At 38.5% G+C, this 18,300-nt stretch overlaps 1 protein-coding gene across 1 annotated transcript in view; it reads right to left on the bottom strand.

Annotated features, from left to right (window-relative positions):
- Positions 1–2,000: 2,000 nt before the first annotated feature.
- Positions 2,001–18,300, bottom strand: part of COL4A5 (collagen type IV alpha 5 chain) — a 144,317-nt gene continuing 128,017 nt past the window's right edge. Inside the window, exons 46-51 of the mRNA XM_075184344.1 lie at positions 11,418–11,516; positions 9,842–10,054; positions 8,585–8,762; positions 6,130–6,244; positions 4,368–4,540; positions 2,001–3,055 (exon numbers count right to left, since the gene is read on the bottom strand). Coding sequence (XP_075040445.1) covers positions 2,974–3,055; positions 4,368–4,540; positions 6,130–6,244; positions 8,585–8,762; positions 9,842–10,054; positions 11,418–11,516 — 860 coding nt within the window. The 3' untranslated portion in view covers positions 2,001–2,973. The remainder of the gene's footprint in view (positions 3,056–4,367; positions 4,541–6,129; positions 6,245–8,584; positions 8,763–9,841; positions 10,055–11,417; positions 11,517–18,300) is intronic.

Consider the following 18,300-nt stretch of genomic DNA (forward strand, 5'->3'; position numbering starts at 1 on the left):
GAATTAATGTCCCCCAGAATAAAATGGGGAACCAATACGGAATGGTAAAACATATATTTTAAATGGAAATGATGGATAAGAAAAAATCATCAGCAAAATATTGTCAGATATCAAAAAAAAGGTGGGGGAATGACTGATGAGCAGAGATTTCCACTTGCTCAACACCTGTGCTACATAAAATATGGCTGTTATAATTATTAGTATAAACCAGTGGTTCTGCAGGTGGAATAACGGAACACCTGGCATGAAACACAGGGAGGCTGTTTTTTTTGCAAATTAATAGTTTAAGGTTAGTTAGGGTTAAGAAGTTACCTTCTAGGCTGCTGCTAATTGCTGTAAATGGATGAAAGGTTATGTGATAATGATTAAATAGTTCCAATGAGATCTGGGGGACAGATACAAGGTCCAATCAAAAAAATGGAAAAGCCTTTTCAGGCTAATATCTTGCTGGCCATCTGAAACGTCTGTTACCCAGGCAGGTTTGATAAACACAACTGCAGGGCTTAATCCTGGAGATGCAGAGTATTCACTCTCGTCATACAGCTATATTGAGCATTGGAGAACCTTATCCACCACTGTGCATGATGAAAGATGTTGAATGGTGGTAAATGCTCCAACCCACTGATATGGATCTTGTAGCAAACCCCAAATAAACTATTCTACAGCGTGGCGGGACATAGTCACAATAGGCGGAGACCTGATACAGACACGGCTCCGTGTTCCGGATAGTTAACGGTACTGCAACATATCTCGGGACAACTTCGTCTCGGTACCATCATGTCTAGGAAGCATTTTTATGAAGTTTGCTCAGGTTTTAAGAAAAGCAATCCTTTATTTAATACGTTAAAGATCTATCCCAACGTACAACATAGTGGTCCTGAAACCAGCAGGTGATTTCAGTGTAATAAAGTAGGATATAGATTGTATTGTTATATATTGATCATCTTAAAAGTCCATATTACGCAATTGTTTCTGCGTAAATCTAACGTGTTTACAGTTTTCCTGCTCACAACTAATGGGAAACATGCTGTTTCTTTTATCAAACAATAGTGCCCTCTTCTGGAAATTAGTTTTCCAAACAATAATGTTAGGTCATTAGCTGGAAATGATATGAGCTATACGGATTGATATATTGCTATAACAGTCACACATTCAAATAACCAAAACAAAAAACCAGTGAAGGTATAAACTCTAAATTGTGATCAGAAACATATCAAATATGAAACTTCAAATTGTTTATAGTGATATGTAGGAACAGTTGTTCTTTAACATTCTGCATCATTAAAATGCTTACTCGGATTTCATTGTCTGTACTAACCTTTGATAATGACAACTAGTCTGTTAAAAAGGAATGTAACTTAATATCCAGCACAGTTTATTAAGATTAGCATAGTGAAGGTGATGTCCACATTTCAGATCACCTGCTTAACAGAATAATTCATTATAGCAAAGATTATACATATTTACAAAACCTCACCTAATAACGTCATTGGTCAGAATCCCAACGTAGCCAAGTACTCTATATATACGTCTGTTTTTCCCCTCAAAGTGAGGGTCACTTCTAAATTGAAGTCTAAAAATATACTGAAACCATAAAAACAACAGTTTACAGCTAAAACAAACACATTTTGCTTGACATAAGAATAAGCCATATAGACAATAAAATACACATTACTAAATCATGTACATTAATGTACACAAATTTACATGCATAAACGGCAGTTTTTGGGCCTACATCGTGATAATTTCCGATGGTTATAAACGTGGAAATTGTAGTCATCTGAACAATTGTTCAGGTTAGAATACACATTTAACTTTTATAAACATTTATGTAACAACAAATTTATTATTTCACATGAAATGAACAAAATAACCCTTACTATTAAACAAAGCTTATACAAAATAAGAGTATATTGCTACAATTTGAAATTAAAATATTCCTACGCATTCTTGGGAATTCAATCTTTGGATTCCTTCTCACAAGAAGACCAGAAATGAAATACTGATATAGCCAATCTCTCTTTATTTCATTCACGCTAGTTTCAATAATATACATGACACTTTTCATATGTGTAAATACTTTGGTGATTCCTGAAAGGGCTTCTTTTGATAGTTATAACTAGCATATTTAGAATGTCTGTTGTGTGTATTTTATTTAAAATGTTATAAAGAATATGGCTAATTATATCACATGTTCAGTGTACAAAAACAAAACATAAAAAATATCCAAATGAAACGGGATTGCATGGTGCCGGTATAAACAATAAAATTGTCATGGCTACAGACATACTTAAGACATACTGCCAAAATTGAGTCCAATTGAAAAAAGGGGGGGGGGGGAATGCAAGCTATACAGTCAGTAGTATGCTGATGCAGGAGTTAAGCATTGTAATTTTTAAAATATATAGAAAATACTGTTGCATATATTATGAATATCATTCTTATACATTTGTGAACTGAGAATGTGATTTTATACTTGTATTTTCCTAAATAATTTTATGGATAAACGAAGGAAAAAAAAAAAAAGTGTTTTACACAATATACACATTTCATTACTTACAAAGAGAAATAAGCTTAGCATTTTAATATTTTGAAACTCAGAATACGGAGGGGTTAGTAGCACCATGAAAAAAAAATGTTTTTTTCAAAACTGCAGCCTTGTTATTTTAAACATACTCAGTGCGTTTCTTCGTATAGCTGATAAAAAAAAGTGCCATTTTGATAGTGGGAAAAAAAAAACTTCATGTGATCCTCGCCAAAACTCAGGTTTCTCTCTTGAAAGAGATTAATCTTTTTTCTCAGTCCATTCGTTAAATTGCACCAGACAATCCTCAATATGGCACTTTGGTGAGGTACATTTGAATTTGTTTAAAACAGTATCTGGTTCTTGCTTTATCTACACAGTAGCACCATTGTCACAAAGGACAATTCAGACCTAAGCTTTCTTCCACAGGTAGCCAGTTCTCCAAAATGTTACGTCCTCTTCATACATACTTGGCATCTACTGACTCGTGTTCTTAAGTCGCCGGCCTTGAGTGTTTCAGACTGAGGTTTACTGGTAATAGAAAGAAAATAATAATATTTTAATAAATCCTACATGTTTGTCATGTCATCACTATGTAACTGTTAATGTTAAGGGGAGGAGGGGATGATGTTCCCAAGTTTCTGAAACTTCCAATAAAAAGTAATAAAATCATTTAAGGAAAAGATTGAGAAACAAATAAACTTCTGAAGTCTTAATTCATTATGTATTCACAAATGTAGTTTTTTTCCCTTTTGACAAGTGCCAACTGCATCCATTCGTACATGTAATTCTATGGATATCATGTAAAGATGGTGGCGATTGTATGGAAGCAAAATTCTGCGGCTTCTCATAAGCTTAGTGAATGTGGGCTAGCCAGGATAACACTCCTGGGGCTAGATTTACTAAACTGCGGGTTTGGAAAAGTGGAGACGTTGCCTATGGCAACCAATCAGATTCTAGCTTTCATTTATTTAGTGCATTCTACAAAATGACAGCTAGAATCTGATTGGTTGCTATAGGCAACATGTCTACTTTTCCAAACCCGCAGTTTAGTAAATATACCCCCTGGTGTTAATCCCAGATACAAAAACAAGATCTGTAAATGAGCTTCTAGGGGTGAAGATGGCACATTTAGGATTAAGATTCATTTTAGTGGCCGTTGAGTCGCTGTACCACAGCAAAATAACTTGATTTTTACATGCCCCCAGATGTGCCATAGATCAGTTTCAGCCACTACTTTATGATTTTTGCACCATTTAATATGTGCAAACGTGATGAAAGGACTGTAAACAGTCCCAATAGCCATCACTCTTGTGACTTATTCCAGACATAAATGAATCTGCAACGAACAGGTAAGAGAACAGTGTGCAAGTTTACAGTAATGGGCGGAGTGGCGCTATAAAGTTTTAATAGGCATGACTTTCAGGTAATGTTTTTAATTGTTGCCAACAATTCAATCCTGCAGCTGTTTGCATAAGGCATCTAAACGCTGTAACCAGACCCAGCATAAGCAGAGCTGTCATTTTGGGCCATTGGTGTAGTGGTAAAAGTATTTTAAAGACTGACCTAGGGTAATCAAACTGATGCTACACAGCAATTGATGTGTGTTTCAAAAGTTGAAGGTTAGTTGTGTGCAAGTGACCTTTAATCATGGCTCAGTAGAAGACTCTTGTCCACGATACAAAGCAAAGGAGCAATGTAGTGTACTGTGTGGGTACTGTGTGGAAGTGATGGCTACCTACCTACCGCATATATCCTGAGTCACTAATAGACAAGGAATGAGGGAAGGAGCAGATATTGTTTAAACCACACTTCTGGTACCATAATTTATGCATTGTCCTACCTAAACATTTCAGCCATTTCCACGGTGGCCAGCCAGAAACTATATGAATTAGCATAGTAATTGCAGGTACCGCGACCATGACATTCAATGAAAGGAGCGGAGCGGAATTCCTCTAAGCATGAGCCAGGAGATGCTAAAGCTTGTCCGGAGCCTTCTGCGCCTGCACTTGTATGCTAGGGAAGGACAAAAGTATACAGTCAATATTCTATGCAAACACTGTGACTTTTGTTTATAAAATATTAATATTCTACAGCATAGTACACATTGGATTTTTTTTTACAACTGATTCGTTTTAGTGGTTTCAAGACATCAGAGCACTCACTGTAAATATAAACCTTTCATTTTAATACAATGATGTTTAATCCTGATTTTCCTATTACCATTGTCTTCTTTACATCTCTAGAGTCTGTAGACATAGGCGGCTAAAGGAGTTAGGGGGACTGACAGGCTGATGGAGGAACTCTTACGGTACTACTATTTAGGGAAGAAGACAGGACAGGAGAAATGTTTATAAAGACAGGAGTTCTCTGTTAACACTGCCAAAGGATGTTTAAATCTGAAAGTGGGCTAAAAATAATTTATCATGTTGTAACTGTAAAGATAGATGGAAATAAATAATGAAATACTGTACTCACTCCAGACTGCCTCCCATCCCATGCTAGCCTATTCTATTGATTATGTTACGCTGTTAAGTCTGTTTTCAAATAAGATGGGCATCCTTATTAAATTAGAGCTCTGAATAGATGAACAGGGATGTCTACTGGTGTATCAAGCAGTTACCACACCTTAATCAGACGAGTTATATAAATGAAAGTACTGGGAACAGATATGGGTAGGGAGCAACTTTCACTTTCAGGTGATGCTATGGAAGTTCTGTGTCTGAACCTGCCTCTGCCCAATACATAAGCACCTTGTATCTTATATGACTAATACAAGTATACCATAAGCTATGCTTATAGTCACTGAAGTATTGAAGTGGGTGGGGACTGTAAGATGGCTCCTCCTCTTTGGTGCAGAAACACTTAGGTTGAGTAGTTATATTGCATAAGGAAAACAGACACACCATGGAAATTTGGCACTAAATATGAAGTTAATGTTGTACAACCTACTCTTTGCTTTACATGATCAGGAACTTAGCACAATGCTATCCAGAAGGAGTTGAATTCTTTCAGTCAAACAGAACTACTGGGGACCGATTACTGAGGGCACCAGATACTTCTAGCCATGAGGCATTCACACAGAAGATTTTGTGAATGGACAGATCTCCACTTTTATGTTAGAGTAGCACTGGAGCTAACAATTTGTCTAAAGTAATCAAGTTCCATCTGTATCATGGCAGCCAAAGCATTACTATGACAAACTGTACAGAGAGAAGAATGTATATAATGGATAAACCCTCCACCCTAAACATGCCCCTCCCCTGAATAGTAGAAAGGGTACAGCCCCCATAGAGTTCAGTAATCCAGGCATAGAGGACCATTGTATAGTAGTACTACTCATAAGTTACCGAATTAATATTTAGTGACAGACATCATTTGTCCAATCAGCTATATAGAAGTTTTGAATAGTGCTTTGTACTATCCAGTATTCAATGGTTCTCTGTGCTTGGAGAACACAACTCTGTGGGTCAATGCTGAGAGCGGAGGTCAAAGGTAGGACCTCCCCCCCCCTATTTTTCTACTGCTCCTGGTGGGCATGCCTGGATGATGGGAATTCGCTATGGGTAGGGTTCCCCTTTAAAACATAGTGGTTTAAAGTTTACCATCATGAATGAGTATCCAATCCAAAGAGAAAACCAGCCTTGTGGGCATGATGGAATCTGAATGGTTTGGCTGTGAATAGCAATCACCATGGCAGGAGCTTCACAAACCGAGCACCTGGAAGATTGAAAGAAAGTCTGTAAACATGCTTCAACGCCAACCACTACAAGAGATAAAATATATTATACCACAAAACACAACAATTCTTCAAAGTTTTCTGTGGATTGGTCATTTAAAATATCAGTGAAATTCTATTGATTTTTTGAACCCAAATCCTGGACTTAATAGAATATAAAAGGAAATAGAGCATCCTAGTGTAAAGAAACATATTGTGTAGACACAGAGACGCAGAACACAATTCTGACAGATTCCACACCAATTAAACATGTTTTACAGATGCCAGCTAGTCCCTGGCATTTGCATAGCCATCTTGAGTGGCAGATTGTGCTATCTCTTTAATTAAAGCTGCCTTCCCGTCATTAAGGAGTTTGCTATACAATCCAAAAACCATTGTATGGGAGATGTAAACTGAAACGACATGATTTGCAGGACACAGTGTTCCACATTTTGTTTAGATCTTACAAGGAGTGATATTGCATGATTTGTTTACATGCACTTTGGAGTGGCTTGGCTTAAGGTACTTATTAATATCCTGGCTATGTACATCAACAGCATGGCTGGATTGTATGCCAAACAATTCATCTACACCAATGTTTCTTTCATATGCTGACAAAGGTGACTAACAATATGTTCAATTTGAATCCGGAAGTAGTTGGGTAGAATTCCAATGCATGATAATGGTGCCAGAATTAATCACTGCCAAGATCTTCCCCAGACTGAATGTAGCACTTCCTGGTCAGAAACATGTTACTACAGATGACTATTATTTTGTTTTCTGCGAGGTAGTTATACTACAGAAATTTACATGTTACTATAGATTTCACAGAGACCAATGCAATATTTTTTTTACATGATACTAAACCAGTGTTGGCTAACCTGTGACACTTCAGGTGTTGTGAAACTACAAGTCCCAGCATACCCTTCCAGTAATAAGCTGCTATATATTGGCAAAGCATGCTGGGACTTGTAGTTTCACAACACCTGGAGTGTCACAGGTTAGCCAACACTGTACTAAACTGACACACGCATATTAAGGATATGAATCCACCTAGGAATAGATGACATTGACTGATGAAATCAATCCTCTCAGTCCTAATGTTCACTTAATATTTATAGCAGCTATAAGTTTAAAACAGGATGGCAAACCTGTAGCTCTTGTGGAACTACAAGTCCCAGCATCCTCTGCCACAGGTGGAGAGCCACAAGTTCCTGCCTTTGGTTTATACCATCTCCGCAGGCTGTCCAAACTCCCGTTAATACTGATTCATGCAGACACGTATAGAGATGAATTTAAAAAAAGAACTGCATGGCTATGACACAGGGGTACATTTACTAAACTGCAGGTTTGAAAAAGTGGAGATGTTGCCTATAGCAACCAATCAGATTCTAGCTGTAATTTTGTAGAATGTACTAAATAAATAACAACTATAGGCCTGATTCATTAAGGATCTTAACTTGAGAAACTTCTTATTTCAGTCTCCTGGACAAAACCATGTTACAATGCAAGGGGTGCAAATTAGTATTCTGTTTTGCACATAAGTTAAATAATGACTGTTTTTTCATGTAGCACACAAATATCAACTTTAAATTTCAGTGTAGAAATAAGCTATCAAGTATTTGCGTGCTACATGAAAAAACAGTCAGTATTTAACAGAAAACTAGTTTGCACCCCTTGCATTGTAACATGGTTTTGTCCAGGAGACTGAAATAAGAAGTTTCTCAAGTTAAGATTATTAATTAATTAATTTTTATTTATAGGGCGCACAAAATATCCGTAGCGCAGTACAGGTACAAACAATGGCACAGTACAAGGTGAAACAGCACAGTACAAGTAACAGTAAGCACTATAACTCTGGGGGCTCAGGCACAGCATGAAAGAGAGGGAGGGAGGGGAAAAGCAAGTATAGGCAGGTAACTATGGCCCAAGAGGGTGGGCACAGATGACAGGTTGAGAGTCACTGAGGGGAGCGGAGAGAAGCGAGAGGAGACAGAGGGCAGAGGGACCGAGAGGCGGTGAGCAGAGTAGCTGGAGAGCGCAGTTAAAAGTGATGGAAACAGGAGGTAGGAGAGATCCTTAATGAATCAGGCCCTAGGATCTGATTGGTTGCTATAGGCAACATCTCCACTTTTTCATACTCGCAGTTTAGTAAATATACCCCACAGAGTAAATTAAATATATGTTTATTTATATGCTGTCGGTTTGATGTGAAGTAGCGTGTAGACGACAGCCATGCTTTCAGTCTCATAACAGAAGAGGAAGGAGTGGGGAAGGCAATATAAATGTAACAAACTGAAGTTATTTAGAAAAAAATGTTTACGTAAAGGAGAAAACCTTACCGACTTATAAATGGCTGAATCTCTCTGCCCCTTAGTGGCTCCATGTTCATAGGCATTGGCTCAGGGGTCGATAACCAGTAGGAGTAATCATTTCTTGAAGCAAAATTACACACATTATTGATGTTACAGAACATAAAAGGCATGGTGCTGAAACGGCGAAGACAGCTGCCAGCAGTACCTGAAGGAATAAAATAAAGATGCTTTAATAGGTCTACAAATGCATCACTCTAATGCTTCATAGAAATAACAAATATCTTTTAACTGGGGCTTACAATAACATCAGCCTTTCCCCAATTAGAGTTCAGTAAGACAAGCATAGTGCAAATAAAAAGATGTGGCTGGATGATTCAGCATATCAGACAAGTTATATAAGAGGGTAGGTGAGCGTATAATCTGTAGCACTAGGCTACATCATTATATTTAGTAAAATGACCATCCGCCCATGCTAAAATGTATAAATACATACTATCGATGGAAATCTTCAAGATGTTTAATATTGTAGAGAAGTCTACTTATCTACTACTCTGTTATCTGACACTTAGGGGTAAATGTATCAAGCTGAGAGTTTTCCAGCGGGTTTGAAAAGTGGAGATGTTGCCTATAGCAACCAATCAGATTCTAGCTGTCATTTTGTAGAATGTACTTAATAAATGATAGCAAGAATCTGATTGGGGTTTCAAACCCGCCGAAAAACTCTCAGCTTGATACATTTACCCCTTAGTCTGCAAGGTCCATAAATATACTTATTGCCAGAAATTTGATGCCCACAATTAATAAGGCCGCCTAATTCCTTATATCAAATTACTTAAGTTTTGATAATTTCCTGAAGTTTGTATATATACATATTTGTTGATGGTATTAGAAGCTCTTTCATAGAAAGCATATTAAACTGACAGCACCCTGCCCCCTTAATGGTGTGTTCCACTCTCCAGCCTAGGAATATGATTGGTTACAGATAAGCCAGTACTTCCTTTAGTTGATTCCAGCCAATCAGGGTTTAATCTAGCATATTGCTAACAACGCTCACTATCACAAAGGTAAGACTGCAGTGGGACTGTGTAGGTTGTCAGGCCTGAATCTTTCAAAAGAAGCTTTAGAATAGGCTATAACCAAGTCACACTGGCTAATTAGTTTTATAAGTCTTGTTGGATCAGATTCTGAATACTTGGTGAATGAGCGATATTTTCATCATCCAACCACATTAAGCAAGTCTCCAGGTACTGCACCCTAAATCTTTTGCATCAAAAAGTATCTTACCTAGGTCCTGGCCATGTGCTCTTTCATTTCCTTGTACATAGAGAAGAGAATATCCATCGTAGATCAAGGTGGTCCCCTGAGGACAAGCTGGGGAATCTGTTGACTGGCTGTGACGGGTTATAAGGAATCCATGAGCCACAGACCCTGAACCGGGGGCACCAGGAGGACCCTGCAATCCATCAGGCCCGGGGGGACCCTGGTTCCCTCTTGACCCTATTTTACATTGAAAAAAATATATTTAAAGCATCTTCAACATCAAATGTACAGGTAAAATGCCCAACCTCCGGGCACTTGGGAGACTGGTAGTACTAATAAATTTGTTAACATAAATGTGCATTTATGTATTTAGATCTTTAACCATATATCTAAGGAGTGTCCACATAAGGATAACACTTGTTATATCATCATCATCACCATTTATTTATATAGTGCCACTAATTCCGCAGCGCTGTACAGAGAACTCACTCACATCAGTCCCTGCCCCATTGGGGCTTACAGTCTAAATTCCCTAACACACAACACACACAGACAGACAGACTAGGGTCAATTTGTTAGCAGCCAATTAACCTACTAGTATGTTTTTGGAGTGTGGGAGGAAACCGGAGCACCCGGAGGAAACCCACGCAAACACGGGGAGAACATACAGACTCCTCACAGATAAGCCATGGTCAGGAATTGAACTCATGACCCCAGCTGCTGTAAGGCAGAAGTGCTAACCACTATGCCACCGTGTTGCCCCACCTTGCTGTGCATAGTGTATCTACACAGTTAATATTCTTTATTGCTTACATACCCTTTTCCCTGGGGTCTAAATATAGTGGGAGGTAGTAAGACTATACAGCCCAGCATTCTCTAACAATTAAAGGGGCCATGTACAGGAAGATTGTGTAATCAGAACACAGCCTGGACAGCTGATCTCGCTGTGCTTACTCTGTGCAGAGACCTGCAGCTGCCATTCCCTGCACAGTGACATTTCAGCTAACTTTTCTACCGTGCTATTGTAACGCTCCTTTCTGATTTTATTGTGACAATTTGTTAACAGAATTTCTCAGCAATCATAGACTTTCGTGGCTGCTGAGGTACTAAATGATCCAGTATGCCGTGACAGTGGCTGCTGTGGCATTGCTGGGACATGTGAGAAGTGCACATAAACATGTATCTTACATGAATATTTGGTAATAGAACCACATTAGGAATTGATATATTTTATAAATCTAGTTTACAATATATAAAAAATATATGCCCCATTTAACTGTGACATAGAGGGTTAATCAGACCAGCTCATTAAATTATAGGAAGCGTAATTAACGTCAATTAGTGTTGGATAGGGATACTCCGCCTACACCTTTTATATAACAACCTCATGGTTTACAATACCATATGTATGTGATGTTTGCCTATCTCCAGTTACTTTGTCCAATCAAATAACAGACCCACTATTAAAGGCTGAAGAAAAGCAAATACTATATTAGCAATACTTTTAACATTTTGGTCACTTATTTCCAATCTAATAGACATATATTACAAGAACACATAAAATATATAATGCAAGCTTTAAGGGCAGGTTAGAACTTACCTGGTTGGCCTTGAAGACCTCTATCCCCTTTGCGTCCTGCCTGTCCCTCAAACCCTGGCAGCCCATCTCTGCCAGAATCACCAGGTGGCCCCAAAGGACCTTAAAGAAAATAAAATACATTTTATATCAGAAACCTTGTCAATAAGAAAACCTGGTACAAAAATAATAAATGTAAAGAAATGTAACTTGTGAACTTATGAAAAGGTTAATTTACAGTCATATATTCTGAAGTGCATACACCTAAAAAGACACTAAACTAAAATAGCTGGCTCTCTCCTAATGATGAGTAATTAATACAGTACATATAAAAATCTGATACAGTTACAGAATAAAAAGGAGAAAACAAACTCTCTTTGTTTTTTTAATACAATTTTTTGATTACTGCATTAGAAAGAATAAGAAAACCTAGATTATAACATTAGGCAAAAATTAAATGTTAAACATTAACATATAACACATCCATGCGCGTTTCACATGTTATCTAAAATACTGTAGGTAAACATCAATAATGACTATCATCATCATCATCATTTATTTATATAGCGCCACTAATTCCGCAGCGCTGTACAAAGAACTCATTCACATCAGTGACTATGATGACAGTGGCTCCAGCCCACCACAACCTGAAAATAAGAATCACATTATAAGCGAGGAACACACCCTAGAGATTTGAGGAGATTGGACGCATGGATCTATCACTCCATTGAACTTATCTGGCCAATTCTCAGAGAGGTCACCTTGTAAGAACCACAGCCTTAGAAATCACCTGTTTCCACTTACATAATGTCGAGGTCATGTATAAAAACATTGGACTGCCCTGGTGGCCTATATGGCTAGCATGGCTGCAAGAGAAGACTTCAGTGACTCTGCGATTGTTGTATTTGCAGGAGCTCAAGTGACCAAAAGAGCTGAAGTTATTAAGGAGTCATGAGCAATGGTGTCTAAGGTGTAGGGTCAGCATGCAACTGAGGGAAAAACATCATCAAAGTGCAACAGTGCACTTAAAATGAATGAACAGAAATCATGATACTGGAGTATATACAAAGCAAAACAGGTGAGCAACTGCAGATGAATTGACGGCAAATTTCAATCTAAGTAGCACAAGTCCAACCAGAACTCCACAGATCATAATATCATGACTTTTTGCAGTGCATAAACCATCATCCCACCAGGCAATGCATGTTTGTGAGTTCAGTTGTACAAAGAGCACATGCAATGGAATGCCGGACAATGAAGGACATGGTCATATGAATCATCCTTCCTTACGTTCTTCAAAAACGATCAACTGCATGTGTGACATCAACCTAAAGAACTCAACAAGCTTGTGTGCTTGTTGGTTGTGGTGGGTCCATAATGCTGTGGGGCTGTGAATTTCTTCCAGGATGACAATGCCCCCATCCACAAAACATGTGTTGTCTGCCAATGGTTTGATGAACATGACGCTGATGTTATCCATATATGATGGCTTTCTCAGTTAGTATATCTTAACACAATCAATCATTTATTTAATGTTCCAGAATGATACTTGAGACAGTGATTTTCAACAACATTAACCAGTTTGGTGAGTAGAATAATGGTGCGTCATCCCTTCTTCTCAATTTCCGACATTGGTAGACTCAATGCCGCAGTACATACAGGCCATACAAATCGCACATGGTGGCCCAACGTTCTATTATGTGACTTTTTATTCGTATTGCCATTGTTTTGACCACTACATATGCATCAATGTACAATTCTTCCCTTAGCATCTAGTACATCTGCCAATGACCATTAGTCCAAGGCTATATAAATGCAATGGAGTATAGTAATAAAGGTGCTCACATCTGTATACATTTAAGCTAGATACATTTATACTGGACACATATGGTCATGCTTGGGACTTGCTCTGTGATGTGCTTCTACTGCTTAGTCAGCCACCTAACATCCACCTCCCATCTCTGCCTACAAAGGGGGATAATGTTAGACTACTAAAAACTCCATGCAATGAATATGTCAGAACTCCACCAGGAAAGACACAGTTAGATCTAAATTCAGACCAGGGAACTGGGCACTTAGAGCGTGCCTGAACTGTAAGAAGCAAAACATAAAACAGATGGTCACAGATTTTCAATAACTGTGCAAAGTAAAGAAAACACAGAAGTTCATAGACCTAGTTAGGTGTCACATAAGGGACTTTCCCCTAAAAAACAAGTCATCCAGGGACACATGGGAACCAGCAGCTGCTCCATTAACAATAGTGGTTGGATTATACGGCTGAGGACAGAACGACCAGTCAGCACATTCCAACATACTGGCCCAAAAGTAAAGCTCAAAGTTCAGGAAGTGTAAGGGGAGTCTATAAATTGTGCCTGGAAAGACACCTGCTTTAGTCCAAACCAGACAGACAGCGAGAGTAGCAATGTCAGAGTTGCAATTCTGTGCTTAGATACCAAAATTGGGAAATTTATAGACTTTTGGCAAAAACAAATAGACTTTGCATTTTGGAACCAACAAGGTTAGGTTGCTCCAGGTAAACAACTTACCTTCAAATTTCTGGCTAGATAGAGAAAAATTAACCAACCAATGGACTAATGGACACACAAACCTGAGTATTTCCTGAAGGCAGTATTACATTCCACAAGGTTCTGAAGTGGAGCATTTAATGTGTGCAATGTGATGTTTTTCCCTTAAATAGGACTAAATCCATACATAGAGGTAATGGCTCTAATCAATATTGTCAATAGCTCAGTAGCCATTGATAAAAGGTCTGGGGAAAGAGGACATTGTGGCAAATGCTGTTTGTATTAGCATATAATATATATATATAGCCTATTAGGACATGTTTCCCTTTAATTATGAATTAGCCACATGCAGCCACCATAGAAACTGCTCTTAAAATATCCAGGTGGACAGTGGCATTATTAAAATTTGTTGTAGCAAGCTGCAATGCTCTCCTGAAAGAGAGACTGTATGTCAGTTATTGGGAAGAGGCAAACAAAGCATCCTTCTCTTCACCAGTAAGGAAGCAGGTGCTGCTAACAGACCAGACTTGCCTGTCCATTTAAATTGATTTAAATGATATGCCACCTAACAAACTAGACCGAAGAGAGAGAGAGGGAGTATATCAGCCTTATTGCTATTACTTCGATATATATTGAAAATTACAGATGATTCATTTAAATATATTGTTTCTCTTCCAAGCATATAATTGTTATGGACTTGTTTAGTTCAGGTTAAGATCATAACTTGTAATTGATGTAATATGGTTCGTCATCCAAAAATTGTTAAAGTAGTATATTGCTATATAGTTATCTGTTAATAAAAATTGTCTAAATCAGTTGAAGATTGAATTGGCATTCCCACGACAGACAGCAATGAAGTAAGATAGACTTGTGGATGCCATGGCACATTAGTACAGTAATCCAGCACACTAAATCCAAATCTGTCCATAAATCCCCAGAACTACCTCCACTCAACAGAATTAAATGTCTTAGAAGTGCCTAACTACACCGCCAAACCATGACCAAATTTACCATGTGAGGTTTGCATATTAGTGTACAGCTTTTGAGGGGTTTATGTCTGTGGACCTCCCAAAAACTGTTTGGTCAGACTCATTAATGAAGAGGACCACCCTGGAAAAGCAAGGAGACAGAACCTTATAGAAATGTTAATCACTAAATGAGCATGATCAGAAAGGGCTCTGTGCAAAAACATATTTTTGCTGGTCTTTGGCAATTCAGTCATATCAATTAACATTGTCAAAGGGAAGAAAACTGCCTCTGATGGGGGTGAATTGCCAACCCATTTATCCAATTAGAAAAATAAATTGAACCACCATATTACCACCACCAGTAATCACCGACTGCCTGGAGCCAGGATTTAGCACAGTGCCAGTATCCACCTACTGCCCAGAGCCCAAAGTCAGGTACTAACGCTTTACCAGTAATTATCAACTGCTGGCAAAAAGGCTTTACCATTTATTATCAACTGCTGGCAGAACTCTTTACCAGCAATTATCAACTGCCGGCAAAAAGGCTTTACCCTTTATTATCAACTGCCGGCAGAACACTTTACTAGTAAGTATTAACTGCCGGCAAAAAGGCTTTACCATTTATTATCAACTGCTGGCAGAACTCTTTACCAGCAACTGTCAACTGCCGGCAGAACACTTTACTAGTAAGTATTAACTGCCGGCATTACGCCTTACCAGTAATTATCATCTGCCAGCAGTTGGGAACTAATACAGGGACTGTATCCAATCCATTGCCTTGTTTACAGACAGAGCCGTCTATCTACACTGTTAAATAAGTGTCCTTTAAGAGAATTAGACCAAGCATAATAAAGGCATTCTACCCTGGCGTAATGCAAGAGGTGATCTTGATAAATGACATAAGTAATAAATGTAACTGAAAACCAAAAGGATGGCATAAAACTCACTGGTGGCAAAACATGACCGCAACAATAAAACACTGTGCTTGCATTTGTAATACTAACACAACAATCCATCTTCCCCATCCTGCATTCTCTCCCAAACGGAAAACACCTGCAATATAAGGGCCAAAGAAAACAGGTAGTCCAACTCTCCAGTATACAGTATAATGAACACAGCATAGGTCCACACCGCCTAGACCACCACCCAGACAGATATACATTTGTAGAAGAGAAGTATGCAGAGAAGTCCAGGCAAGGAGTTCAAGGACAACAGAACGTGCCTACTAATAAATCAAATAACAGCAATAGTGCAGCAGTAGACCCAAGTAAGGTGTAAGCCAACACCAGCTATACAGGATTCGGTATAGTGACTATAGTACATAAAACATGAAAGTCCATTTTTACTATGCTGTGGTCTGCAGGGAGGATGCGAACCCAGCCAGCAAAAAGTGTTTTGTGGGTCAATAAAGAACTTGTTGTTTACTAACCTAAGCATGACATCTGATAGCATAGCGTAGGGCAGCAGAAGACTGTAGTGCCTCCTCTTTACAGCCTTAAAAAGGGGTCTAGGGAGGGCTTAGTTATATAAGAGCTCCCCATGCTGTCTAGCACAGCAGCATCGCCATCACTGTAATAACAAATCTTGGCTAGTAATAGTCCCAGGGGGCAGAACAGGAGAAAGAACTTTATTCGCTCTGTGAACAACCAACATAACCTTATCTAAGGCTAGATCTCAACTTGTCCTCAAGGAATAGATCCAAGGTGTCACTCTCGGCCGTCTCCAGGAATCCAAACAGGTAAATGCTGCACCCCCTGCAGAGATTCCCCGTCCTCTATCATTTGCTGCACCTTGGTAAGCCTCAGCTGTCAGCTGTGCAGGAAGGTATCGTCCAATGCAAATATTCACCGCTCTATCTCTGCCGCACATTGTAGGATAGTATGGATGTCTTTTTGTAGCAAATAAAGGTTCACACGGAGCTTCTCTATTTTAGAGGTGAGTATGCACAGTGACTTATTACTGGCTGCAGGGAGGGCTATCAAGCAGAGTTTGTGTAATCCAATACAAGAGAATAAATACAAGTAGATAGCTGATGGACAGGGCCTCCAGATCAGGAAATTGTAGTTAGGCCACAAGCACCATCTTGGTAGGGCTGCATATGACAGATGAATGTTTCCAGTTTCTTGGCAACATCAGACTTAGCAATTGCCCATACTTCACCATGCTGGTCAAAGGTTAGTCGAGGCCACTAGCTGCAGAGGAAAGCCACTTATGCAAGGATACAGAGACAGTACGGGTCAGGGGTTCACCATTCATGTGTCTGTTTACACTGTGCGTCAAGCCATGCATACCCTTATTTATAAGTGAGCATTAAAAAAAAACAGCAACTAAATTTGCTACATTTACATCTTCCTTATAACTTTAAAATGAACTTTAGAAAAGAATGCTGTATTTTTTATACACCTTTCTCATTCATTCAACCAACAACAAAAACCCAACAAATCACAGACTTGAGTTTACAGTGATTCCGAATGTGCTTTTACTTTTTTTTATGATATGAAAATGAATGTTTTCTATTTTCAATTACGGGGTAGTGTCCTTTAACCTATGCTGCAAAAATAAATGTCAAGCTAATATTTTTTATTAACTCGGATTTAATGATTTGAAATCACTGTGAGTGCAGGTACACACAGCAGCTAAAACAATTCACTCAATTAGTCTGACAGGCTACCCTAAGCTACAGACGACACTATTAACTGTTTCCCGGCAATACAGTTACCTGTTAGTGCAGAACTCCAAAAGTCATTTCAATCGAGGAAGAAAAGCTATACTGAGAACTGCTGCAGTTTTCAATACTAACAAAACATGACTTTTGAGTAAAAATGTACCCAAACAAAATATGTAAATATGAACACTGCACAGTTTTAATATTAATGAAGATGGCCCTTTAAATCATTGGTAAAGATTAATTGTCTGATCCGGCTCTATTTTAAATGTACTCAATAAACTTTGTATTCCTAACTGCATTTGAAAGTGTCCTATGATGGAAAGAAAACAAGTTTCTGAAGTCAAAACATAGGCGATCGCCTTATTTCTAGCCCAGTCTTGCCTATAGGAACCTATAAATCAAAAGACTATTAGTTGTATAACTCCACTCCCTTCTTAACTAGTTCTGCTCTTTGTCAACTCCATCTTTTGCATATATTTAAATTTATTTGTTTCTATAGTAACTCTCCACTTTGACAATGTCCTCATTAATTTGACCTATATACTTAAACTAAGATTTTGGTTGTTCAGTTTGGTCAATGCATGCATTATGCAGCCCTACCCTACACCATCGTAATCCAACCAGATTGGATTTGATCCAGCAAGATGAAACATTAAGGTGGATGATCACACCCCTTGGAATTGGTGTTGGGTCATTGGCTGGCCCTTAAATATTAGGGTAGCGTTCACAACTCATTTCCATTGCAT

Source organism: Mixophyes fleayi, chromosome 9, assembly GCF_038048845.1.
Source record: "Mixophyes fleayi isolate aMixFle1 chromosome 9, aMixFle1.hap1, whole genome shotgun sequence".
In the NCBI taxonomy this organism is placed as follows: Eukaryota; Metazoa; Chordata; class Amphibia; order Anura; family Limnodynastidae; genus Mixophyes; species Mixophyes fleayi.